This window comes from Taeniopygia guttata, chromosome 5 (genome assembly GCF_048771995.1).
Source record: "Taeniopygia guttata chromosome 5, bTaeGut7.mat, whole genome shotgun sequence".
In the NCBI taxonomy this organism is placed as follows: domain Eukaryota; kingdom Metazoa; phylum Chordata; class Aves; order Passeriformes; family Estrildidae; genus Taeniopygia; species Taeniopygia guttata.
Window position 1 is genome coordinate 63,713,685 of NC_133030.1, and position 26,758 is coordinate 63,740,442.

General features: G+C 47.1%; 1 protein-coding gene across 1 annotated transcript in view; it reads left to right on the forward strand.

The window, feature by feature from the left end:
• The window catches only part of MDGA2 (MAM domain containing glycosylphosphatidylinositol anchor 2), a 189,648-nt gene that overhangs the window by 110,762 nt on the left and 52,128 nt on the right, over window positions 1–26,758 (forward strand). Inside the window, exons 7-8 of the mRNA XM_072930608.1 lie at window positions 9,338–9,667; window positions 20,147–20,440. Coding sequence (XP_072786709.1) covers window positions 9,338–9,667; window positions 20,147–20,440 — 624 coding nt within the window. The remainder of the gene's footprint in view (window positions 1–9,337; window positions 9,668–20,146; window positions 20,441–26,758) is intronic.

Sequence of the window (26,758 nt, forward strand, 5' to 3'; positions counted from 1 at the left end):
CACCAAGGATTTATCAGAAGGGACTTCAGGAGATGGGATTCATCTGATCCCTCTCCCTGTGTTCAGGTGGATTTTTTTTCCCCATTTTATCCTGGGGGTGCTTGCGATAGTAGCTGGACATGAGCCCAGGTGTAGCCAGGTGGCCAAAGGCACCTGGAATGGATCAGGAATTGTGTGGGAGCAGGAGCAGGGAAGGGATTGTCCTGATTGTCCCTGTGCTGGAACTGCTGGAGCACCTTGAGGGCTGTATCCAGTTCTGGACCCCTCAATTCGGGAAGGACATGGAGGGGCTGGAGCGTGTCCAGGGAAGGAAACGGAGCTGGGAAGGGTCTGGAGAATTCCTGAGGGAGCTGGGAAGGGGCTGGAGAGTTCCTGAGGGAGCTGGGAAGGGTCTGGAGAATTCCTGAGGGAGCTGGGAAGGGGCTGGAGAGTTCCTGAGGGAGCTGGGAAGGGGCTGGAGAGTTCCTGAGGGAGCTGGGAAGGGGCTGGAGAGTTCCTGAGGGAGCTGGGAAGGGGCTGAGCCTGGAGCAAAGGAGGCTCAGGGGGACCTTGTGGCTCTGCACAGCTCCTGCCAGGAGGGGACAGCCGGGGGGTCGGGCTCTGCTCCAGGGAACAGGGACAGGAGCAGAGGGAACGGCCTCAGGCTGGGCCAGGGCAGGCTCAGGGTGGGCACAGCAGGAATTTCCCCATGGAAAGGGAGCTCAGGGATTGGCACTGCCCAGGGAGCTTTGGAGTGCCCATCCCTGCAGGTGCCCAAGGAATTCCTGGAGGTGGCACTCAGAGCTCTGGGCTGGGGATAAGGTGGGCACTGGGCACAACTTGAACTCAACAATCCCGGAGATCTTTTCCAATCTCAGTGACTCTTTGAGGTTTAGATTGGATATTTGGGGAAATTACTTTCCCTAAAAGGGGTCCCCAACCCTGGCACAGGTACAGGGTGGAATTCCCATGCCTGGAGGGATTTGAAATCCATGTGGATGTGGCATTATTTGGGGACATGGGGCAGTGGTGGCCGTGGCAGGACTGGGGAATGGTTGGATGAATTTTGAGGTCTTTTCCAACCTTCATGATTCCATGAATATCTGTTTTCTGGGTTGGAATGCCCGTCTCTAGAAGTTTCCAAGGAACTCCTGGAGGTGGCACTTGGAGCTCTGGGTTGGGTCAAGGTGGGCATCGGGCACAGCTGGGACTTGGTGACCGTGGAGCTCTTTTCCAATCTCAGTGATCCTGGGATTCCCCTGGGGACAAGGATAAAAGTTATTCTTACTTTTGATTGGCAGAAGTTATTAATTACTAATTGTTTTGGCAGAGTTTGTGCTGTACTTTAAATATTGTTTTAGATCCTGGCTGATAACACATGACAAGGTCTGGGTACTTTTACCAGCATTTTCTTTTTGGCAGAGAAAAAGTGGTATTTTTCCAAGTTTTTTCTCCTCTTGGAGGCGGAGGAAACCAAGAGGAGGAGGATGAGTTCACAGTGGTTTCTTCTGATGTTCCCAAGGTGTCTTGCTGCCCTTGAAATGTGTTTTAAGACACTTTTCCAGCAGCATCAAGCAACTGGGACTGGGATTTTTGATTTTGGGAATTTTTATAGGATCCTGATGTGGTTTTGAGGTATTTAAGAGTCGGAGAAAAGGTGTTGGAGAGAAATGCATCCTGTGTTGGAAGAAATCCCAGCCCTAAGGAAATCCTGAGCTCCAACAAAGCTTCTGAGACACCCTAAAAGCGGGAATAGGGATAATCCACATGGAAAACTTGGGAATGGGGGGTTTGTCTGGGACTGGGAGAATGGCTGAGTTTCATCTACAAAGAGGAAAGATTTCCAAAGGATCACTTTGGGGCAGGAAAACTCAGCAAGTCTTTTTTTTTTTTTTTTTTAAAGTTTTTTTTTTTTATTTTTTTATTGAGGACAACTTTGGCACAAGAATTAAACTTTTTAAAGGCCCTGGAAAACATCCAGCTGCATCATTCCAAGGATTTAAAATTTGTTTCACAAGTACAGAGCCCACTGGGGGTTGTGGTAGCTTCTCTGAAGGGTTTCATTTATAGCTCAATCCTTGTCTGGCTTGTGGCAAGACTCCTGAATTCCCATTTTCTTGTGGGATGGAGCATCCCTAATCCACGGCTCTGGTTACACATCCATGCCTTGGCAAACTGGAATTTTGGAGCTTGGGAAATATTTCAGCTTTTTCCCCCTTTTTCTTCTGCTTAGGGTTTTAAAAGTGACAAAATTCCAGCCACCAAGTTTTCCCTGTTTCTTCTTGGTCAAATTCCTGCAGTTTTTGGAATTTCACCCTCACTTGAATGTGTTGGGATTTCATCCATGATCCATCATCTAAAAATCAGGGAGGAAACATCTTTCCATCAGGAAAACTGGAAGGACACAGCAATTTCTGTCTCCGAACACAATGACACCACTGGGACAGCTCTTGGTTTTTCTGAGAGCTGGGGGTGGGAGATTGTGAAATTTCCATCCCTGGAGATCTTCAGTCCTTGGAAAACTTGGTGTGAGCTGGAGATTGGAGAAGGAACCTCCTGAGCTCAATCCCACCTGGATATTTCTTGGAATTACAGAATGGTTTGTGCTGGAAGAGATCTTAGAGATCATCTATTCCCAACCCCCAGCGTCTTTCCTCCCATCGGTGCCGCCGATTTCCGTATCATCTTTCCTTCTAAAAGCCGTTAAAAGAGGAATCACGCTGAGTTTCTCCCCCTTTGATCTCGCCTTCATCTCTTTAACGGATCAGATCTGGAGCAAGTTGTAAACTGAAATTTTCATCATTCAAAGGAATCCAAACCTCCCCCTCCTTCAAAAGAACAGCTCCGAAGGAGCCGGGAGCTAATTAAGCCAAGAACACGGAAAAACAGGAATAAAAAAAAATCCTTTTCTTTGCAAAATTAGCAGCAGTTTCTAAAAGTAGAGACAAAACCTGAAGTCTCTCCGTGGGATTTGCATTTAAATTGGAAGTGGGAATGCATCTGGCCTTGAAGGTGCCAAATAATTACTTGATATTAAAAAGTTTGGAGATGCTGTAGGAGAAGGCGTTTGACATTTTAATTGTTTGGTGAGCTGCTGGAAGTTCAGGATTTCAAAAACTTCCAGCTCAGACCGTGTTGACAGGAGCAGAACAAGCTGGTGCTGAAATGTTGGGAATGTGGAGCTTTTTTTAGCAGGAATTTTCTTCAAGCCTGTCTTGGGATGTGAAGGGAACACTCGGGAAACGGCATTTTCTCAGTTATCACAGAGTCTTTCCCTCGTGGATTGGGAAGTGTTGGAAGAGGCTGCTCGGGGTGGGATGGAGTCACAATCCCTGGAATTGTGCCCAAAACGTGTGGATGAGGACAAGGTTTAGTGGTGGCCACAGAGGTGGTACTGGTTGGTGCTTGGACTTGGTGATCTCAGAGGACTTCTCCAACCTGAACAATTCCATGATTCTAAATGCCCAGTTTCAGGAATTTGGATTTTGTGAGTGGTCCAAGTTGGAGTGTCACCCCTAAAAACTCTGACTATTTATTTAATTGCTCTCTTTTTCAAATGTTTTTTATTATTATTATTATTATTTTTTGATTTCCTTCCAACCTAGATTGGTCCTTATGACTGGAATTGCATCCAGGTCTGGGCTTCTCAGGACAAGGAAGGTGTGGATGTGTTGGAGGAGACCACAGATCTGCTCCAAGAGCTGGGAATGTTCCCCTGGAGAGGAGAAGCTCCAGGCAGAGCTCAGAGCCCCTTGCAGGGCCTGAAGGGACTCCAGGAGAGCTGGAGAGGGACTGGGGACAAGGGATGGAGGGACAGGACACAGGGAATGGCTCCCACTGCCAGAGGGCAGGGATGGATGGGAGATTGGGAATTGGGAATTCCTGTCTGGGCTGGAATTCCCAGAGCAGCTGTGGCTGCCCCTGGATCCCTGGCAGTGCCCAAGGCCAGGATGGACATTGCGGCTTGGAGCAGCCTGGGATCATGGAAGCTGTTCCTGCCCATGTCAAATAATTCTGGAATTCTGTGCTACACTTTGATTATGCGGAGCTGATATCCACAAACTCTATTATTTGGGGTGTGGTTTTGTTCTTCTATTCATAATTAAGTTTTACTATTAAGCCAGAAATCTGTAATTTCCTCTCCATTATTTTCCTCTCCAATATTTTCCTGGTTGATGACAGCAATTGCGAATTTTTGGCAACCACAAATCTGAGTTTTTCTCATTTTTTATCCACAGAACAAAGACAAAATGTATTTTCATATAAAGAATGAAGTTTAATGACCACACTGGAATAATCATCAGTGAAAAAGATCTTTTGGACAGTTGTTAAAGTGTTTGGATAAGTGAATTTTAGGGAATCCTGGAGAATGTTGAAGACAGACCCAATTTTGTTGCCCACAGCAAAAAATAAGCAAAAATTTGGTGTCTCTTCAGAGCTTTGGATAAAAACTTGGATTTTCCTTCTCTTGATTTGATAGCAGTGGAAAAGTTACTGCCAAGACAGCAGAGAAGGATTTCTGTAGGTTTTTATTTAGTGGGAATAAGGGGTTTGGACAGTAAATGGATAAATTTAGGCTGGAATTCCAGATAAAAATACATATGGACTGCAGGGCTCTTCCCATGTGGGGTACTGGAGCAGATTTTGTTGTTCCATCCATTATCACATCACTCCAGGATGGTTTGGCCAGGTTGGATGGGGCTTGCAGCAACCTGGGATAGTGGAAGATGTCCCTGTTTGTGGGGTTGGGACTGGATGATCCTTAAAGACCTTTCCAACCCAATCCATCCTGGAATTCTGGGATCTTTGGCCATTTCCTTGCTGTGGCTCTGTAGTCCATTGTTCTTAAAAAATAAATTGGAGAATCTTTTCCAGGATCACAAACTCTTTTTCCCACGTGTGAGAAGGAAGGAACAAGGGGTCAGGAGCCCCTGGACACCAGGAAAGGTTTCCTGGCCTCTCTGACCCAGCCCACAGTGAGATTCAGGAAATCAAAGAATTCCCAGTGATTCTGGAGGATCCTGAGTGTGACATGGGGCTGGGAATGGAATTATTGGAATATGGGGAATTTCCCACTCTGGGTGCTTAGGAAAAGGGCCAGGCTGGATTCTGAGCTCTCCAAACCTTCAGCATCTGCCCCAAGACCATGCAGGGCTCCACATCTGCTTGGGTGAAGTTCTCTTGTTCACTCTGACCAGGACAAAACAAAACCGCTGACAGAAAGCGACGGGGAACAACCAAAGTGACTCCAAACCTCCTCTGGGGAGGGAACAAAAGGTGCCTCAGGGGGGCTCCGGCTGCTCAGTGAAGGTTAAAACCAGAAATTTGGAGTTTTGCTGCTCCATGAGCCTGCTGTCACACGTTAAACACGGACAGAACCAGCAGCAGCCACAAATCTGAGCATTCCTTGTGTCCTGCATCCACTTGGAAAGCAGCCAGGGGTCCATAATTCTTCTGTCAAAGCCTAAAAATGGTGCAGAAAATGGTGCAGAACTCGATGTGTTTAGTCGTGCTGTTTGAGCCATTGGAAATTGGTGAGGCAGGAACATTCTGAGGCATTAAAGGAAAATTTGGAGTTGATAAAGGGAAGGGGTGGGAAAAAAACCAGCAGAACCTGATGAATGCAAATAGGCCTTGCTTGAGATCCTGAACTGCATTTTATTACTTTGAAAATATAATTAATGAGGGAGGGCAGGGACTGTTTGTGAGGAGTTTGAGGACAAAAGTTGTTTCATCTCAGGTTGTTTGATCACATCCTCGTTCTTTGGGTCCTCTTTGGAGCGAGGCTGGCACTTTGCTGAGTCTCAAAGAACAGTTTCAGATTTATTAGCACGTTTGATGCTCCTTTGCAGCTCTGTGTGCTGGTGACGTTCCCAAAAATCCGCTGCGAGGGGTCTGCAGCAGTATCTCCCACATTTTGCTGATTAATCAGAGAATCCTGGAATGGTTTGGGTGGGAAGTGACTTTAGAGGTGATTCCATCCACCCCTGCCAGGCAGGGACACCTCCCACTGTCCCAGGCTGCTCCAAGTCCCAATGTCCAACCTGGCCTTGGGCACTGCCAGGGATCCAGGGGCAGCCACAGCTGCTCTGGCAATTCCAGCCCAGCCAGGAATTCCCAATTCCCAATCCCCCATTAAATATCTTTTAGTTTATAACCATTCCCCCTTGTCTCTGCCTGTGTAAAAATCCCTTAACATTTAATTTCTCTTTTATTTCCATGTCTCGCCCCATGGAAACTTCTCAGCCATGCCTAAAATGTAACTGATATCACAGGGGCAAAATCCATGGCATGACTCAATTTTCTTGGCATTTTGGAATGCCCTCCTGGTAATTTCCTCCTGGAAACGGAGGTCCAGGAATCTACAGATGAGGAAAACCCAAGCCACTGTTTTATGGGGTTGCTGGGTGGAGGAAATGACACAAAAACCCCATTTTCCTTTACCTGGTGGGTTTGTATCAAGCTCAGCTCAGGTGTTCTCAATGTGGTGGAAATCAGGAAACTCTGAAGGGATTTTGGAGACTTCATCCAGAGTCATGAAATGGTTTGGGTTGGAAGAACCTTAAAGACCACCCAGTTCCAACCCCCATCTGCTTGCAAGAAACAGCTTTGACCCAAACTTTGAGGTTCTGCCCCCTTTTCTTACCTTGGAATTTGTGCTTTTCCACAAAGGAAAGTTACCCTGACTTCCCTGCTAGACTTTGTTCAGTTCTAGGCAGGAGAAAGCGCTGAAAATTCAGAAATAAAAATAGTTTATTGAGGTTATGAGCAACTAATTTGGGCTGGTCGTGCCCATCAAGTTCTTTTTTGGTTTTCCCCTGCCTGAAAAGGATCTGCATAAAATATTGAGGGGTTTTTGTGTGTGTAAGCATTGTTTGTGCTTTTATTTCCACACAAAAAAAAAAAGCTCAGCTCGTGCCTCAGAGTTTAACTCTGTGGCAGTTTCCAACTGGTTCATCCTCGTGATTCCAAATTGGTGAGAATTTCCCAAGGGAAGGAGAGCTGCTCAGTAAAGAGAAGTGCAAAAAATTCCATCTTGATTAAAGCCATGAAACTCCCTTAAATAAATATATGGAAATGAATAATGTAAATACATTAAATTATAAATGAATAAATAAAATCAACCAGTTGGATACTTTAAGATGTGGTTAGAAGTAAGGAGCAGCATCTGAAATGACACTTTTCCTAGAAAAACACCAAATTTTCCATTCTCTCCCTAAAAATGTTGCCTTCCTCAATGGAAGAAGCTTCTTCTACCCTGTGGGACTGAGGGTGAATAGCTCAAATTCAGGCTTTCCCTCCCACCCCCCACCTTGAAAAGACAGCCTAATAAATAAATAAATAAATGTGAATAATTTTCCAAATTCTGGAAGTGTTAATTCTTTTCCATGTGGTGGGAGTTTTAGTTCTTTTCCACCATGGAATTTGCAAGTTCTTTTTTAAGGAGCTACTGAATTACCAAAATTGAGTCTGAATTACCAAAATTGAATCTGAATTAGCAAAACTGAGTTGGAATTAACAAAACAGAGTTAGAATAAAGAAAAATTGTGTCTAAACTCAGATTTTCACCACTCGTGAATGGATCAGGCAGATTTTTTAGTATGTCCAAAGTATGGAATCTCTAGAACTTTCCAGGGCCTGAAGGGGCTCCAGGAGAGACTGGGGACAAGGGATGGAGGGACAGTACCAGGGAATGGCTCCCACTGCCAGAGGGCAGGGATGGGTGGGAGATTGGGAATTGGGAATTCCTGGCTGGGCTGGAATTGCCAGAGCAGCTGTGGCTGCCCCTGGATCCCTGGCAGTGTCCAAGGCCATGTTGGACACCCTGGGACAGTGGGAGGTGTCCCTGCCATTGCAGGGTTGGAATGGGGTGGGATTTAAGGTCCTTCCAACCCAAACCATTGTGGGAGTCTGTGAAATGGATCCTGGGGAGAGGAACCCAGGGAATTGATAAACCTCTCAGTAGAAATCACCACAAATGGTGGATATCAATATTTATTTCAATACTTCTACCCAGCCTGGGGATTTGTACAATTCCTAACCAATATTTTTGTTTTGGGATCATCCAGATGGAAAAAAACCACTTGGATAAACCCATAGGCATACTTTGGCACAACTCTATAGGGAATAAAAAGGGATTTTTGGGATTGTGTCAGGAGCATTTTATATTCAGTTCATCAAAAAATCTCTACCCTTGAAAGGTTAAATGGCTGATCCTGAAGCATTCTCCCAGAAAAAAAAACCAAGATCATCCCAACCCTCAATTGATGTCAATAGGGGTGGAGTTTTGGAGAGTTTTAGGCTCATTCACAGAAAATTGAGTGAAAAGCAGGAATATTTCACTCCTGGAGATTGAGGGTGGAATATCAGGATAAGATACTCCTTTTATGAGGAAGATGGTGGGAAATGAGGTTTTCCAGAGCTGCTGTGTCCCTGTGGAGATTATCTCTCAAAAAACTCCCATCTGGAACCCTGAGATTTCCTTATCTCTGGTGGGAGGTGGAGAATTAATGGAATTTGTACTGGAGGTTTGGATAGTCTTGGATGCAGGAGAGATTCCAGATGGATTGGAGGTGACCCCACTGGTTGTACCAGTGATTTTAGGGTGTTACTTCCTTTTTTTCTGGTGCTCTGACAGGGCAGGGATGAGGAAAAGCCTAGAAATCCCTCCAGAGATGGAAAACAACTCTCGGAATCTCAGGAATTATTTTGGTTGGCAGCAGCTCAGCCTGATTTAGGTGCTGGGACTTCTTATTTTTCATTGTGGAGGTGACAGCACTTCACAGCTGCCTTATCCATGATGAGATTTAATCAGGATTTGGGATCCTAGGAAAAACTATCCATGTGTTTAACATGTGCTTTGTAAGGTCCAAGGGTTGGAGTTAGGAATTCCACCAAAAAAAATCCTGGAATTATTGTGGTGGGGAGAAACTTTCAAGTTCATCTTATTCCATCCCATGAGCAAAGACACTTCCCAGTATCCCAGGTTTCTCCAAGCTCTGTCCAACCTGGCCTTGAGTTTTCAAGGGATTGAGAATCCATTGGCTCTCTAGAGAACCTGTGCCAGTGTTTCATCCTAAAAATGAAAGAAAAAAAAATCATAAAATCATATAAAATTTCTGCCTGATATCTCGTTTATTTCCACACAAAAAATCTCAGCTCGTGCCTCAGAGTTTAATTCTGCGCCAGTTTCCAACTGGTTCATCCTCATGATTCCAAGTTGGTGCTGTGCGGATTCCTGGGAATAAAATCAAATCCTGCGGCTGCAGCCACTCTAAAAAATCACATTTAGGCCTCCAGTGAAGCCAAATTTCTGCTCTATTATAGAAAATGGCTCTCTTTTTTGTGTGTGTTTCAGCCTTAAAAAAAGGACGCTTTTGGATCACCCCCGACCCGTATCACAAAGACGACAACATCCAGATCGGGCGGGAGGTGAAGATCTCGTGCCAGGTGGAAGCCATCCCCTCGGAGGAGCTCACCTTCAGCTGGTTCAAGAACGGGCGGCCCCTGCGCAGCTCGGAGAGGATGGTGATCACCCAGACCGACCCCGACGTGTCCCCCGGCACCACCAACCTGGACATCATCGACCTCAAGTTCACGGATTTCGGGACCTACACCTGCGTGGCGTCCCTCAAGGGAGGCGGCATCTCGGACATCAGCATCGATGTCAACATCTCCAGCAGCACGGGTGAGGAGGAGTTCCTTGGGGTTGGGTTTGTGGGGATGAAGGCAGCCCGTGGTGGAGGAGGTTGTGTGGAGGCTTCCCAGCACATTCCAGGGTCTGCAGGGAACTGGAGAGGGAATGTTCATCAGGAGCTGGTGATGGGACAAGGGAATGGGTTCACACAAAGAGGGGAAATGTTGGTGGGAGATTGGAAAGGGATTCCTGGCTGAGAGGGTGGGCAGGCCCTGGCACAGGGTGCCCAGAGCAGCTGTGGCTGCTCCTCGATCCCTGGAAGTGCCCAAGGCCAGGCTGGACAGGGCTTGGAGCAGCCTGGGACAGTGGGAGGTGTCCCTGCCATGGCAGGGGTGGGATGAGTTTTAATCCCACACCACTCTGGGATTCCCTGAGCCTCAATCAGGGGCTGAATTGCTTTGGTCAAACAACAGAAAACTGAGGAAGTTCCCTGCTGGATCATTTTTGGTCATGGAGGTGCTGTGAGGTGGAGCTGCTCTGGAGCCAGGCTGGGAGAGCTGGAAATGCTCTCCTGGAGAGGAGAAGCTCCAGGGAGAGCTCAGAGCCCCTGGCAGGGCCTGAAGGGGCTCCAGGAGAGCTGGAGAGGGACTGGGGACAAGGGATGGAGGGACAGGACCCAGGGAATGGCTCCCACTGCCAGAGGGCAGGGACGGATGGGAGATTGGGAATTGGGAATTCCTGGCTGGGCTGGAATTGCCAGAGCAGCTGTGGCTGCCCCTGGATCCCTGGCAGGTTGGACATTGGGGCTGGAGCAGCCTGGGACAGTGGGAGGTGTCCCTGCCATAGCAGGGGTGGTGCTGAATGAGATTTAAGGTCCCTTCCATCCCAAACTATTCCATGATTCCATGATTTTACTGTCAGGAAAAGAACTGGGAGGATTCTTAGAGGAGAAGAGCCAGCTTTGGAAAGCTGGATGAGCATTCCATGCAGACTTTGTGGAGCAAACAGTGCTGTGTCATGCATCCAATAACTACTGAATTCCCTGGATTTCCTTGGGAATCCTTGGGAAAACTGATGGGATTTCCTGGACACATCCATTAGCTGGCCATTCCTATCAGCTTTCCACAATCCCTGCAGGAAATGATGAATTCTGTCACCCCTTAAACTTCCTCTCCTGGAACACTCCAGAAAATCAGGAAAGGGGGAAGAAATCATGGAATTTGAGCTCAGCCTTTTGCAGCATCCTAAAAGGAATTCTGCTCTTGGAATGACTTCATTACCCAGCCAAGTGGAAGCTGAAATAGTTGCAGTGCTTTGAAGGTCATTACTGATTCATCAAGATTCATTACTGCTCTGCTAATTAGGAACAGAAGGCCCAGGCACAAACACATTTCCCAAATGCCACGACTTGCAGGGGTTTATTAACATCCCTCTGGATGTCTGGGATGGGGGGAATTTCCTCTTCCTGATGCTTGTGCGGCTCCTCCTGGAGTGGGGCAGGAGGGGCTGTGTCAAATCCTAAGGAAGGAGGAAATCCAGGAATTCTCCAGGAGGTTGGGAAGGGACGTGTGGCCCTGGAATTGCCCTTGTTTAGCAGGAATATTTTTTTCCCTTGACATTTTCAGCAGGAAAAACACGGATTTATGTCCTGAGTATCTTACATAAATGGACCTGAAGTAATCCCCTCGCTGCTCCCCCCATATCTCCATAAAATAGGTCAGTGAAGAGTGGGAATCGAGACTCAAACGTGGAATATCTGCCCTAGAAAAACCCTGTCATCCATAAAACCCACCCTGGGCAAATGTTACTGAGAGCCAGGCTGGGTTTTTCGGGATATGTGGGATCATGTCATGGAAACCTGGAGGCAGAAGATGCTAAAAAAGCAACAATATGTTAAAATAGCAATGAAAACCTCAATAAAGTGCGTTTGTGGTGAGCAAAAAAAAGAGGTGGATTGGAAGGTGTCAGCCTGGGCAAGGGATTTTTCTCTCTGCCTCAAATATTGGATTTAAGCAGGAAGAATCAGCTTTGGGATTGGGATTTTTGCTCTGTCAGGACACTGTTTTTATTCCCCAAAATCAGCATTTATCCCTTTTGGTTCATTTCCTTTCCACCTTTTCTCTGGAGACATCATTGAGCAGAGAAGAGATTTGTCATTTTGAGGTATTTTCTTTTATTTTCTGCTTTTCCTGCTGTGAATTGCCAGAGCAATTGGAAGGTTTGGAGGAAGTGCTGATCCCTCTTTTCCTACGGGAGTCATTCCTGTGGCTCATTCCCACCCTGTGTGGGCACAGCCAGATGTCCCATACAGAAAAACATCAAACAAAGACAAGTCTGGGGATGTGCAGAGCTTGTACCACCTCAGGATAGGAACATCCTGGAGCAGGACACAGATTTTGGATGAGCACAGGGCCTGGAGGCCTCCAGATCTCATGGAATCATGGAATCATGGAATCATGGAATCATGGAATCATGGAGCTGTTTGGGTTGGAAGGGGTCTCTGAGTTGGAAGGGCCACCTTCTGCCATCCCAGCTTGCTCCAGCACTTCCAGGGATAAATTTGGATTTCCATAAGTTCTGCTACATCCAGGCAGAGAAATTCTTGGAGAACTGCTCCACGTGAGGCTCTGCAATATGAAAAGGGCTTCCCTGTCATGCTAATCAGCTCTCCATGAAATAATGAATTAATTAAAGCTCCAGGCTGCTGTTCCAGGACCCCAGCCTTGATCCGGTGGTGCCACAGGAGTCCTCTGGTCCTCCTGTTCCTGCTTTGATGAGACATAAAAGAGACCTTGATTGCAGCTGGAAATGTTTATTGGAATCACAGCCGTTGCATAACGAGGATGTGGGGTTTGGGAGGTAATTAGTGGCTAATTAAGATATTTGTAAACCTTAAGCACCCGTCCAGAGCGGTCGTTGATGGCAGAGGCCTTTGGTTATTGCAGCAAATGGATGGGTTTGGTGAGCTGAGCTCTTATCCTCGGAATTTATCCGAGAAGGAAAGGAAGGAGCGGGAGAAGAAGGGACAAAAAAATGCTGCATTTTGTTACAAATCTTTGTCTTTTATAGTTCTGTTTTCGTGCTTCATGTGCAGAGTTTTGCTTGTTGATTTCATCCTTGGGAGCCCTTTCCTGTCCTGCTCTACAGCACAATCCCTTAGGGAATCTGGGATAAATCCACCCGCCACGGATTGATTCCAGCAGGATTTCTTGGAGCTGACACCCTCTGTGTGGCAGAGTCTCTTTGTTCTTCTCCAGAGGGCTGTGAATGGACTCCTTATCCCGTGATTTTCCTCATCCATGGGTGCTCCTCAGCACGGTTCCTTCAACAGTGCTGGAATTAATTTCCCTAATTTCCTGCTGGCTCTGCATGTTCTGGGTTTTAAATGTTCCCCTTTCCTCCGGCTGCAGAGCAAGGTGGTGGTTTAGGGCTTTAGTGCTCTGTTCCAAGCACAGATCTTAAAATTATTTTCCTGCCTGGGCAAAATTTTTGTCCAAAAATCAGGATCATCCCAACCCTCAGGGTTGGACCCTTTGTCCAAGGTCTCACCATCACTTCAGGGTGGGAGGGAACAGCCTCAGAGGTGGTTTAAATTGGATCTTAGGGAAAATTCCTTCTCAGAAAGGATGGAAAAGGCAGTCCAGAGGGATCCCCTTCCCTGGAAATGTTAAAAAAAAGTCTGGATGTGGCACTTGGGGCCATGGGTTGGTGGTGACCATGGTGCTGGTTGATGGTTGGATTTGGTGATCTTGGTGGGCTTTTCCAATTTAAAGGATTCTGTGATTCCATAAAACCCATGGTGGATATTGTGTCCTCATGTGCAGTTAGGAGTGGTTTGTGCCCCAGAAAACATGGAATTGCCCCTTTGGAACTGGGCCCTTGCCTGGGGGGACACAGGAACTGGAAAGATGGGAAAGCACCTGTGAAATCCATCCAAGAATTCCTGACAGGCCGCTCCACTTCCCTTCCACATCAGGGCCTTGATGGACCCTCTTCCATGGTGATGAAAGAGTAAAGGAAATTTTCCTAAGTTTTCTTGGCTTCAGCTGCTTTTCCAATCATTTTCCTGGATCAGCAAATCTCCCCCTGGGCTCTTCTCTCACCTCTGGGTCCCCTCCAGCAGCAGCTCCTTGGTGCTCCCCAACATTTCTCCCAAAAAACAGAGCAGCTGAGCAGTTCCAGTGTCTGTTTACAGACAGAAGCAGCATATTTATCCCTCAGGAATAATTATCCCTTGCTGCCCTTCCCGGGCAGAATGATCTTGCTCAAATCTGTTTTGTGCCCCGGCTCAGGCCTGTCTTAACTCCAGCTCCACGTCAGGACATGAATCATGAGCTGGGCCCAAACTGCAGCTCTCAGGCAGAGGGTGATTAATCCCAGCCACTCAGCCCTTCAAATTCATAAATATTGCAGAAGTAGGACACACAAATAACTTCGTTCTCCCTTCCAGCCAGCACAGCATGGATTCCTCAATATTCCCGAGCCAGGCTGGGTTTGAATTCCTTGGATAATGTGAATTCCAACAGCTCCTTGGGGAGATTCTCTCTGGGTGATCTCCAGCTTGGATGGTTTCTTGATGAGCTGCTCAAACACTCCTTTGCTGTGCTTGATCCTAATTATTAGGATGAATCCATGTGGAGCAGCCTGGCCACATTATCCCGGGATTTTCCCCTGTCACTGACAGGGCTCGCTCCAAGGAAATGATTTCCTGGAGGCTCCCAAGGACACAGAAGTGGCAGCAGCCCCCAAAATCCCCAGGGAAGAGCTCAGCAGTTGTGAGGCCACCATTGTAGGGGCTCCTTGTCCACCTCTGATTGTCCTGGAATCATGGAATGCTTTGGGAAGGGATGTCAGAGCCCATCCAGCCTCCGTGGGCAGGGATGTTTTAATGGGATCAGAGCGCCTCTGAAGGATTTCTCTGTCTGCCAACGGCTCTCTGGCATTTAATTAATCTGTCTGATCCGTTAATTAAACTGGAATTTGATCCATCAGGACTTCAGAGAGCTCAAGTAGAACTAACAACACCCAGAGTACACAAGGAATAAACATATTAGGCTCAGGAATTTTGTTTTTATTCTTTTTCTTGGAAATAGCTGTCTTGTCCTGTCCCCGTTCTCCTCTAGACAGTGCTGGATCACGGATCCTCTGGAATTACACTGGAACTGCCACAGGAGAGCAGCTGGAAGAGTTCCTGTCTGGGTTCACTCTCTCCAGCAGCAGGAATGTCTGTCTAGGGAGCAGAACAAAAAAATCAGAGGGCAGGAGAGCAGTGACCTCCTGCCACCTCAGCTCGTGCTGGATCAGCAGCCCAGGGAGGCTGAGCTGTCTCAGATATTTTATTTAAAACCAGGGTTGGACAGAGATCAGCAGAACCTGCTCACCATGGGCCACAGCCCACTCCCAGGGTGACAACGTGGCTTTAAATCGGTGCTACAGGGTGCCACCAAGGTTGTTTGCTCTCCAGGTGTCACCAAAGCTTTTTATTCTCCAAGTTTTGTTCTCTAAGTCTCACCAAAGCTTTTTATTATCCAAGTTTTGTTCTTCAGGTGTCACCAAAGTTTTTGTTCTCCAAGTTTTGTTCTCTAAGTCTCACCAAAGCTTTTTGTCCTCTGAGTGTCACCAAAGTCTTTTGTTCTCCAGGTGTCACCAAAGCTTTTTTTTTCTCCAAGTTTTGTTTTCCAGATGTCACCATAGCTCTTTCTTCTCCAAGTTTTGTTCTCCAGGTGTCACCAAAGCTTTTTGTCCTCTGAGTATCACTTTTCCAAGAGTCACCAAAGCTTTTTGTTCTTCAAGTTTTGTTCTCCAGGTGTCACCAAAGCTTTTTGTCCTCTGAGTGTCACCAAAGCTTTTTGTTCTCCAGGTGTCACTTTTCCAAGTGCCACCAAAGCTTTTTGTTCTGCTGGTGTCACACTCCACTTCAGGAAACTGCTGAGAGTGTGAATTTATTTTTAAGCCCCTTGGTGCAGGAATAAGGGAATATTTGCTGTTTCCAGTTAGGATCAGGAAAAAGCATGGATTTGTCCTTTTCCTGCCTGGGCAGTGGACTGCAGGATTGAGGGAACATTTCTTGTTTCCACTTAGGATTTAGGTAACTTTTCATTCTGAGCTGCCCTTTCCTTGGAGCAGCTCCTGGAGCTGCAGGAGCCCTCGGGAAGAGGCTGAGCCCTCCAGGGCTCTCCTTGTGCCACAGCAGCACCTGCTGGGAGACAGCAGCTGGCACAGCTGGTGACACCCTCCCCGCTTGCCTGGCACCCCTCCCTGCCCATCCCACCCGCAGCATCTTGGCTGGCACATCCTTGGCTCATCCCTGCTCCTTTCCTCATGGATTTGAGCCCCTGGAGCCACCTTTGCCCACTCATCCAGTGGGAAGAGAGGAAACGGCCTCAAGCAGTGCCAGGAAGGGTTTGGTTGGATATGAGGGAGAATTCCTTCCTGGAAGGGTTCTTCAGCTCAGGGCAGGGGTGGAGTCCCCATCCTGGAGGGATTTAAAATCCCTCTGGATGTGGCACTTGGAGCAGTGGTGGCCGTGGAACAGCTGGACTCAATGATCTCAGAGGGTTTTCCAACTTGAACAATTCCATGATTCCCTGTTTCTAACCTTGCTCACCCAGACTCACCATTCCCTGCTCTGGGGTCTCCTGTAATCTTTGGGGAAAAAAAAAACCCATCCAATTTTTATTTTCTCCTCACTCCTTTTGAGGTGGGTTGCTCATGGAGACAAATCCCAGGCTGTCAGTGCCTGCTGTGGCACTGTTCCCCAAAAACAGGGATTCATTTTTTCAGCCTGTTCCTAATTCCAGCTACATTTGCCAGTGGAACAGACAGCTCAGAGATAATTAAATACCTGTGAGATTGTGACAACAAATAGCTGGGTAGAAAAGGGGAAATCCTGCCAAAAACCCTCCCTGCGCAAAGGTCTGGGGTTTCTTTTCCCCTTAATTAGAGAGTGGAGAATCCCCATAATTAGAGAAATTAGAAGGTGTAAATTTGGGGGAGCTGGAGCCATAAATGGGGTGGGGACGGAGAAATTCTTGGTGGGACCTCATTGCTTTGGTCACTGCTCCTCAAATGTAACCCAGAGCTGCAGCCAGGCTTTGGATTTATGGCAATGTCCCTGGAATTCTTCATCCCTGAGAAAAGATTTGGGGATTTTTCTCCCCATAATTAGAGAGTGGAGAATCAGGATATAAATTCGGGGGGATCTGGGGCCATAAATGGGGTGGGGATAGAGAAATTCTTCATAGGACCTCACTGTTCCTCAAATGACCCAGAGGTGCAGCCAGGCATTGCTCCTGGAATTCTTCATGCTTGAGTAAAGGTTTAGAGCCTTTTCTCTTGCTAATTAGAGAGTGGAGAATTCCCCTAATTAGAGGGTGTAAATTTGGGGGAGCTGGAGCCATAAATGGGGTGGGGACAGAGAAATTCTTGGTGGGACCTCACTATTCCTTAAATGTGACCCAGAGGTGCAGCAGGCTTTGGATTGATGGCATTGCCCCTGGAATTCTTCATCGTAATGGATGGCCTTGTCTCTCCTGTCCCCCGTGCTGTTTCCAGGAACAACACGAATAAATCCCGGGAACCATAACGAGCTATCAGCTGCCTCGCAGTGACAGGCACTGCAAAATGCCACGGAAGACGAGGAGTCAGGGATTTGAGGGGATCTTTCCATCTGGGACGCTGACAGAGCCTTTCTTATCAGCTGTCACCACCCCCGTGGTGGTGCTCCTTATCTCAGCGAGGTGCAGCTTTTTGCTGTGCTGTTATCGCTGCTTTTTCAGGAAAAACTGATGGAAAAAGAGGGGGAATTATTGTACTTGCACGGGGGATTTCTGTTGTGGGTCTGCTTTTTTCCCCCCTCCAAACTTGGAGGTGCTTCTTGTGTTTTTCCCAAGTTCCCTGCCTTGTCTCAGTTGGAATGGCTGATTCCCAGGTTGGGATTGGATTCCCAGGCTGGGATTGGATTCCCAGGCTTGGATTGGATTCCCAGGCTGGGATTGGATTCCCAGTTCGGGATTGGATAGGTCAGACTGGGATTGGATTCCCAGGCTCGGATTGGATTCCCAGTTTGGGATTGGATTCCCAGACTGGGATTGGATTCCCAGGCTCGGTTTGGATTCCCAGTTTGGGATTGGATAGCTCAGACTGGGATTTGATTCCCAGGTTGGGATTGGATAGCTCAGACTGGGATTGGATTCCCAGGTTGGGATTGGATTCCCAATTTTGGATTGGATAGCTCAGACTGGGATTGGATTCCCAGACTGGGATTGGATTCCCAGGTTGGGATTGGATTCCCAGGCTGGGATTGGATTCCCAGGTTAGGATTGCATTCCCAATTTTGGATTGGATAGTTCAGACTGGGATTGGATTCCCAGACTGGGATTGAATTCCAAGTTTGGGATGGACAGCTCAGACCCTTTGCTCTCACACAGCCTCTTCCAGATCCAGTTTGGGATCTGGAAGAGGCTGCCAGCACCACGTATCCAGGGATAGATCCACATGGATGATTTCCAGAGGGAGAATTCCCATCCTGGCCCCAGCTGGGGCTGCAGCAGAGCTGTGTGGGCTGGCACAGGGCTTTTCCCTCGGGATCTCAGGGATCACATCCCAGGGCTGTGACCCCTCAGCTGTCATGGGCAGTGAATCCCTGAGCCAGGGCAGGCTGTGATTCCCAGGGAAGCCTGAGGAGCCTCCAGCACCCATCCAGCTGGGAAAGGCTGCGATCCCAACAGTCACAGCCAGGAGCAGATCCACTGCACAGGCTGGGGAAGGACAAATCCAGGATTTTTCCTGATCCACACAGGGCTCTGTCATGTTTGCCCTCAGCTGAGAAGCCACAAGCCAGGTGAGCTGGAAAATCCATGATGAGGCTCCTGGCTGCAGACCTTTCCCTATAAACTGCATTTTCCTTCTTGGAATAGCACCTTTCTCCTACTTTGCTCCATGATTTCACAGTGCTCCAGCTCCCCTGGGAATTTTCCTGTGCTCAGAACCTGCCGTGGCACAAAACCATATAACTGAGAATTAAAAATGTTTTATTCATATTGGAAATGTTTTATTAAGCAGTTTTTTTTTTTTTAATTTTTCCTGAGGTTTTTTTTTTAAAGTATAAAATAATTTTTCCTTCCCTTCGCTGTGGAAAAAGCTCTTCCCATGTCTGCCTGTCCCACCTGACAGGAGCTGTTAAAGCCTTCAAAACAGCTGAAAGCAGCACTTTGGTTCCTGTAAAAGCCCCACATTTCACCTCAGATTCCTACCAGGCTTGTCAGGGCTGGAGACACGGATCAGATCTCAGGGGAAAGCTGGATTTGCTTCTCACTGGGACAAGTTTGTTGTTTCTGTCCCTTGGGGGTTGAAAATTGCTTTGGAATATTTTTCCTGCCGACAGGAGGGAGGTGCAGGCTGGGTTTTGTCAGCGCTGGCATTCCAGGAAAGGAGCTGAGACAAGGATAAGGAGGAGAGGAAAAGCTTCTGGAGGGGCTGTTTTCCCACAGGGAATGTCTCTCCATGCTTCAGGACAGGAGATCCATGAGGAAAGATGAGTTTTCAGGAGGCACCAAACGAAAAGGAGGGTGAGCACTGTTTAAATCAGGGTTTTCCATCTCTCCATCCACCACACAGAATTCCAAGCATTTTGATGAACCTCCCATGACAGATCCCAGCAGCATTTTGGGGTCAGGCCTCCAATTCTGAGGTGATTTCTCAGTTGTCACATTCCTTCCTCAACCACAGCCATTTATCCACGGGCTGGATAAAAAATCAGCAGCTAGGCTGTTCAAAAAAAATGGGATTTAGCACAAAATGATCCTTTAAAGGAAAGCAGAACTGGCAGTGGGGAGGTGAGTGGTGGTGGGAGGGCACTGGGGAGCACTGGGATGGTGACAGGGACACACAGGGAGGGCACGAGTGTCACAGCAGGGCTGGAAATCTCTGTGTGGCAGTCACATTCTTCTCTCTCTCAGGATTTTCCCATAGAGGAGCACAGAGGAAAGAAAGAGAAAACAATTTCTATTTCTGCTCCTTGTTTTTCCCATGTGGAATGTGTTTGGAGAATTGTTTACCTGGGGTGATGCTTGGTTGGATTCTGGTGAGGATTGTTTGAGCTGATGGCCAATCCAACCCACCTGGGGCTGGGCTCTCAGAGAGGGTCACGAGTTGGGTTAGAGTCAGATATGGGAGTTAGAAAAGGTAAGTTTGTAGTTTTAGTATTTCCTTTAAATAGTATAATAATGTATTATAGTATAGTTATAATAAAGAAATGATTCAGCCTTCTGAACTGGAGTCAGACATCGTCATTTCTTCCCACGAAGTTCACCTTAATGTAGGTGAGGCTCTCTGAGGTGCTGAGAACTTCAGCACTTCAATACTCTGAGGCTCTCCAGGTGCTGAGAACTTCACCCCATAAATGTGGGATCTTCCCATGGGCACAACCCACGCGTTGCTGTGGATAAATTACTTTCCTGTGGGCAATCCCGAGCAGGAAATCCATGCACAGTTCCTGCCTGTTGACCCCTCTCCTTTCCCGCTTCCCAGTGCCCCCCAACCTGACGGTCCCTCAGGAGAAGTCGCCGCTGGTGACGCGGGAAGGGGACACCATCGAGCTGCAGTGCCAGGTGACCGGGAAGCCCAAACCCATCATCCTGTGGTCACGGGCGGACAAGGAGGTGGCCATGCCCGACGGGGCCCTGCAGACCGAGAGCTACGACGGGATCCTGCGGATCGTCAACGTTTCCCGGGAAATGACCGGGACCTACCGCTGCCAGACCAGCCAATACAACGGATTTAACGTCAAACCCAGAGAGGCCTTGGTGCAGCTCATCGTGCAGTGTGAGTAAAACCTGATTTTCCCCTTGATTTTCTTTTTGTTGTGCTGAGAAAAAGATGATTTATTCTCCCCCTAAACAAACAGCAGCAAGAGTCTTATGGCTGTTACATATTTGATGTGGGGTTGTTTGTCTCTGTAGTTCCCTGAATCCATGAATTCCATGTAAATATGGAAGTAAAAATGACATAGGAGTCTCATTTCTGGTAAAAAAAAAAACAAAAACAACAACAAAACAAAAAAAACTCAACCAAGTGTGAGGCGATCATTATTTTCCCCGCAGCTTTGAATTCCTTGACACATGAACAAGCAGATGAGATGGGAGGACATATTTCTCTAAATGCTGAGCTGATCCTGAGCTCATTTGTTGCTGCTGTGTAAAACAAGGAGGGAAAAGGAGGGCAAGAGCTGTTCCCTGGGAGCTGATCCGCATCCAGATCCAGCCTGCTCCGCTCTGCCAGCCAGCCCCGGGAATGGGGAGGGAAAAGGGGGGGAATTGGTTATTTTTTATTTTGGAAACGTGCAGCATTTGTTGTTGGAACACGGAAAGCCTGGTTTGAGGTGGCTTTTGGGGAATAATGGGGGCATAATGAGCCATTCTTTGTGCTGAGTGACTTCTCTGCTTCTGCTGCTGTGTCAGGACTTAATTTGGGTGTTCTGTGAAGTGCAGCCCTCATTTATTCCACTTTCAGATGCCCCAGTCTGCTGTTGCTTGGCTTTTTAGCAGCACTCTGTGCTCAGCACAAGTGACCTCTTTTGGGGCCTCCAGGGAAGAGCTGCTCCTCACACATCCTCAGTGCTGATAAGCAACTGATTTGTTTTCCTCTGCTTTGTAACAAATCATGGCTTCATTGATTACATGGTTGGGATCTGCAGGACTTCCAGCCCAGCTTTTTCCTGCTGCTCCAGCTTTAAATCCCAAAGTCGAGGCTGAAGAGAGGATGGAATCTTCTCCCTTGTGGGTTTCTCTTAGTTGTGGAGTCAGCTATTTTAGGAGTGGGTTCATCCCACTGGAACTGGAGAGTGAGGGGTCTGTGCCTCCTGTCCTTGGCTCAATCATCTTTTCCTGGAGCAAAGGAGGCTCGGGGGGACCTTGTGGCTCTGCACAGCTCCTGCCAGGAGGGGACAGCCGGGGGGTCGGGCTCTGCTCCAGGAACAGGGACAGGAGCAGAGGGAACGGCCTCAGGCTGGGCCAGGGCAGGCTCAGGGTGGAATCAGCAGGAATTTCCCCATGGAAAGGGAGCTCAGGCCTTGGCACTGCCCAGGGAGGTTGGGAGTGCCCATCCTGCAAGGATTTGAAGCCCTGTGGATGTGGCACTTGGGGACAGGGGTCAGTGTGGCCTCAGCAGAGCTGGGGAAGGGTTGGACTCAGTCTCAGAGGGCTTTTCCAACCTAAAGGATTCCATGATTGCATGATGGGGTACCTGCCAGCTGTGCCCATGGACCCAAGGGAGACGTGCCCAAGCACAGCATTGCTTGGAGTCATTGAACCCACAGCAGCAGGAATTTCCCCATGGAAAGGGAGCTCAGGCCTTGGCATGCCCAGGGAAGTTTGGAGTGCCCATCCCCGGAGGTGCCCAAGGAATTCCTGGAGGTGGCACTCAGAGCTCTGGGCTGGGGACAAGGTGGGCATTGGGCACAGCTGGGACTCTGATCTTGGAGCTCTTTTCCAATCTCAATGATCCCGGGATTCTCTGAATGTAGTAATGAGAACCACCACAGAAACAGTGGAGTGTAGATCCTTCTACATAAGGAGGGGGGAAGTAGCTTCCTTCCCCTTTTTCTGGCATGGATTTACTGTGAAAAGTAGAAAATATTTTGTGGATGAGGAATTCCAACAGCTTACCACTTCCTCAGGACCTGAGGCAGTTCCTGGTGGATCCCATGGGATGACTCTGCTGACTCTCAGATTCTGGGGATGCATTGCTTGGGTCGCTGTTATTTTCCCACCTTTTCCTGCTCCAAACCCCCTATTTCTATGCATTTTTGTTGTGCTTGAGATGCTGAATTTTCCTAATTCTGAGAGAAAAGACACAACCTGAAAATGCTTCCAAGAAGTAGGAGTTCAACAGGTATTTCCAGGCGCTTTTCCTTTCATCTCTCTGTGTTTAGAATTCCACTCCCTTTGTTCACATCCTGGCAAGTGACAAATTGGAGATGAATGGAGAAAAATTATGGAAAGCTTTGATTCTTTTTCCTGTGGGAGGAAAGTTTTTGTTCCCAATGACTTGAGCAGTGTTTCTGTACCGACGGTGGCATTTAACCAATTGTCATAAAAACCAGTTCTTTTCAGAATTTGGGAATATTTATCCTAGATGCTTCCAGCAGTGATGAACAGGGAAAAAATTTTAATGGAACAATTTTATTTAGAGAATAACTCATGGATTTCATTGTGGATGTGCTGAGTGAGAATATTCCCATTCTTGGGAAGGTTCTCCTTGTGACAGCAGGACTTTGCCTCACTCAAAATGGTTAATTAATATATTTTAAAGGAATTATGGAATATCCTGAGTGGGAATTGACCCAAAAACATCACAAATCCAATCCCTGGCCCTGTCTACTCTCGAAATATCTGCCTGATTAAATATTTATATGCAAATATTGTATTAATAATGAAATAAAAATTGTTGTGAGAGAAGGAAGCATTCCCCATCCCAAATGGGACTGGGATTAATGAGCTAAAAACTCTTGGAACTTTAGGAAAGTCATTAGGAGAAAATGTTTGAACAGGTAGGGTGACCAATCCCTGTGGGAATTTACCAATGTCATGGAATTGTCTTGTGAATGCAGATCAGGAGTGTGGTAAAACTCCCAAAGAGTGAAGTCTTCCAGATTATAAAATTTTAATTATGAAAACTCATTAAAAAGGGATAACCAAGGAATCTGACAAATCAAGTGGGGCAAATATCTGGATTTTTAAACAAATCTTTTATAAAACTATGCTTAGGCAGGCTGGAATGATGAAGGAAAGCAGAATTTGCATTTAATATTAATATTATTTACATTTTTTTTTCCTCCTTACGACTGAAGATTTGAGTGGGAAAAGCTGATTAATATTCAGGACAAATATTACATAACCCAATCCATTCCCAGGCTTGTGCATTTATCACTTTCTGAATGAATTCTTTCTCTGGAGATAAAAGTTGGGTTTAATTTGGGCTGTTTGTGTTGGGAGAAAGAACAGCCTAAAAAAAAGTTTAGAACAGGGTCAATTTTTTCTTTTTAATTCTGAGCCATTTTTTACGTTCTCTTCCAATAAAGTAATGACTTTAACAACTTGAAAATATTGGAATAATGGTGCTCCCATTGCTTTCATAATTTTGATTTGCTTTCCAAAGTGTTTTTTTCCAGCCCAGTGGTTGTATCCAAGGAATTCCATATTCCTGCCCAAAAGGATTTTCCCAGGATATGGAAGAGCTTTGACCTTCCTGTTGGGATATTTATTGCTACATTTATTTTATTTATAAATATGGAGAGATTGGGGCACTCCAGATGGATAATTCCCATGTTGTGCTTTTTAACCTATGGAACATTCCCTGCTCCTTAATTCCTAGTCCAGAAACTTCCCAGAAAACTGTAAAACAACAAAATCTATTCTCTGAGATCCTCATCCAATCAAGGCTGATTTCAGGATAACCCAGAGGCAAGGATGGCTTTGGGTGTAATTTATCCACATGGAGGATGGCAGGGAAAAAAATATGGAAATTATGGATGGCTGGATCAGGAAAGAGAAATCCCAGGAGCTTTTTGACATTCAGCAAGGTCAAGGGCAGCATGAGTTTGGTGACCCGGGGAGGTGATGAATATGCAAATCCTGGTACTGTGGAAAATGTAGATGAGAACCAGATAATTTGAATTTTTTCATATTTTTTTAACTAAAATTATTATCACAGACAGGCCTTCCTGTCAGGAATTCCAAAGAAACAGAGCACTCCAGAACCTGAATAAACAGAGATGTTATTGAGGGAGGCAAAAATGAATTATTTATATTGGCTTTTGTTTGGGAATTGGTCTTGGAGAGGATAATCCTGCACTGTCTGAGGGCAGGAAAACAAAGATTTTTCCAGACAAAAATGGTTTTGGAAGAAGAAAAAACAAGTGGGAAGAGATGTAAATATTCCATATTCATATTTAAAATAGGAAGGATCAGAGCTTTGGTTGTTCCAAACCCCATCCAACCTTGAACACTTCCAGGGATGGAGCAGCCATAGCTTCTTCTTCTGTTCCCAATTAATAACAGGTTAAGAGGTTGGATTTGAAGGGAAAATGGGAATTCCAGCCCAAAAGGGCTGAGGAAAACCCATGAGATTATTCTCTAAACCTCGTGGAATTCAGGGATATCCATCCCCACAGTTATCATGGGAAGAGGGTGAGCAGCAGGGTGAGAGGGAATGTTGTGGTTGGAATATAAAGGAGTCACAAATACCAAGGACAGCTCAACAGCAACCAGGGAAAGGTAAATTGGAATAATTAACTTGTCCATGTAGTTAATTTTTAACAGCAGAAGATGCTGAGTAAATATCATTCCTTTGTTGTCCTGTAATACTTAGGAGATTAATTCCCATAATTACACAAAATATGGATTTCAACAGAACTGTGGTTGCAAAGTGCAGCATTAAAAATTAAGATTATTTGGATCGACACAGGACACAAATAACACTGTCCACGGATGCTGCTGGAATTCGTCCCAGCTGGTGTTTCAGCTCCATAAATCCCTCTCCTCCTGTCTCACTTTCCAATATTCAACTTTGTGCCTGTAATTGCCTCATAAAACAGAGTTTGGAAGGCAATCCACAGATTTAAAGACAAGCTGCTTCTTTCCCCATGCTCCCTCCCAAATCCTTTGGATTTTATTCCCAATTCCAGCGTTATAATTCAGGCCTATCCGCTGCTGTTAATAGGGAGGTTTGCAAATAATTTTGCCTGTGGAGCCGGGAACAGTGTCAGCAGGAAGATTCCTTCCAGCAGGAATTAAACTAGAGCTCTTTGTGTCCCACAAAATCAGGTTTTCCAGTGGAGATGGGCCAGAGGATGTTGGATTCAGTTTTGGAGGTCCTGGATGCAGGGAATGCCGGGAGGGTCTGTGGGAAAGATGATTTTTTGGAGAGATTTCCTTTGGGTTCCACCAGGCTTTGAGGAGCCACATCAGAAGTGAAATCACTGAAGGCAAGAGGAGTCTTGAGTGGAATTGCTCAGGTTGGAAAATCCCTTTGGGATCATCAAATCCAACCATTCCCAGCAATTCCAAGGCCACCACTGTCCTCAGGTGCTACAGAGCTTGGAAATCCCTCCAAACCTCCCTGGGCAGCCCCTGGGCACCCTTTCCATGGGGAAATTCCTGCTGATTCCACCCTGAGCCTGCCCTGGCCCAGCCTGAGGCTGTTCCCTCTCCTCCTGTCCCTGTTCCCTGGGATTATCCCAAATCCCCTCCCCGGCTGTCCCCTCCTGGCAGGAGCTGTACAGAGCCACAAGGTCCCCCTGAGCCTCCTTTGCTCCAGGCTCAGCCCCTTCCCAGCTCCCTCAGGAACTCTCCAGCCCCTTCCCAGCTCCCTCAGGAACTCTCCAGCCCCTTCCCAGCTCCCTCAGGAACTCTCCAGCCCCTTCCCAGCTCCCTCAGGAACTCTCCAGCCCCTTCCCAGCTCCCTCAGGAGTTCTCCAACGCCTTCCCAGCTCCCTCAGGAATTCTCCAGCCCCTTCCCAGCTCCCTCAGGGATTCTCCAGACCCTTCCCAGCTCCGTTCCCTTCCCGGGACAATCTCCAACCCCTCCAGGCCTTCCCACAATTTCCCCTCAGGACAGGACGTGCCCAGCACAAGGGGAATGAAGCAGATGAAGTTTTTGCATCTGTGTCCTTGGCTTGGTCCTCATGGATCTCACCCTGAGTGTTGTCCAGCTCCTCTGCCTGCCTGGGGGAGTTTCCATGGACCATCATTCCCTTGGGAATCACTCCAGTCATTATCCACCCTCCATGGAATTGCTGGTGTCACCTCTCTGTGGAGACCACACTCATCTCCTGGAGGAGGTTCTCCATGGGCTGCTGGCTCCATGAGCAGCTTTCCTGCTGGAAATTCCTGCTAGGAAATTCCTTGTAAACAGGATTTCTCACACTTTCCTTACATTCAGAAGCTCTCCACAGAGTAAAGGGAAATTTCACACCTTCCATTTCTTACTGGTTTGGCAAATAAAAGCAGGGACATTCTAACTATTTTAGAGGAATTGTTATTTCCAGGTAGTTCCGACCCTTGATAATAAATTCAAACCATTTAAAATCGATGCATGTTCCTCACAATTGATCCCTATCCCTCACAATTGATCCACATCCCT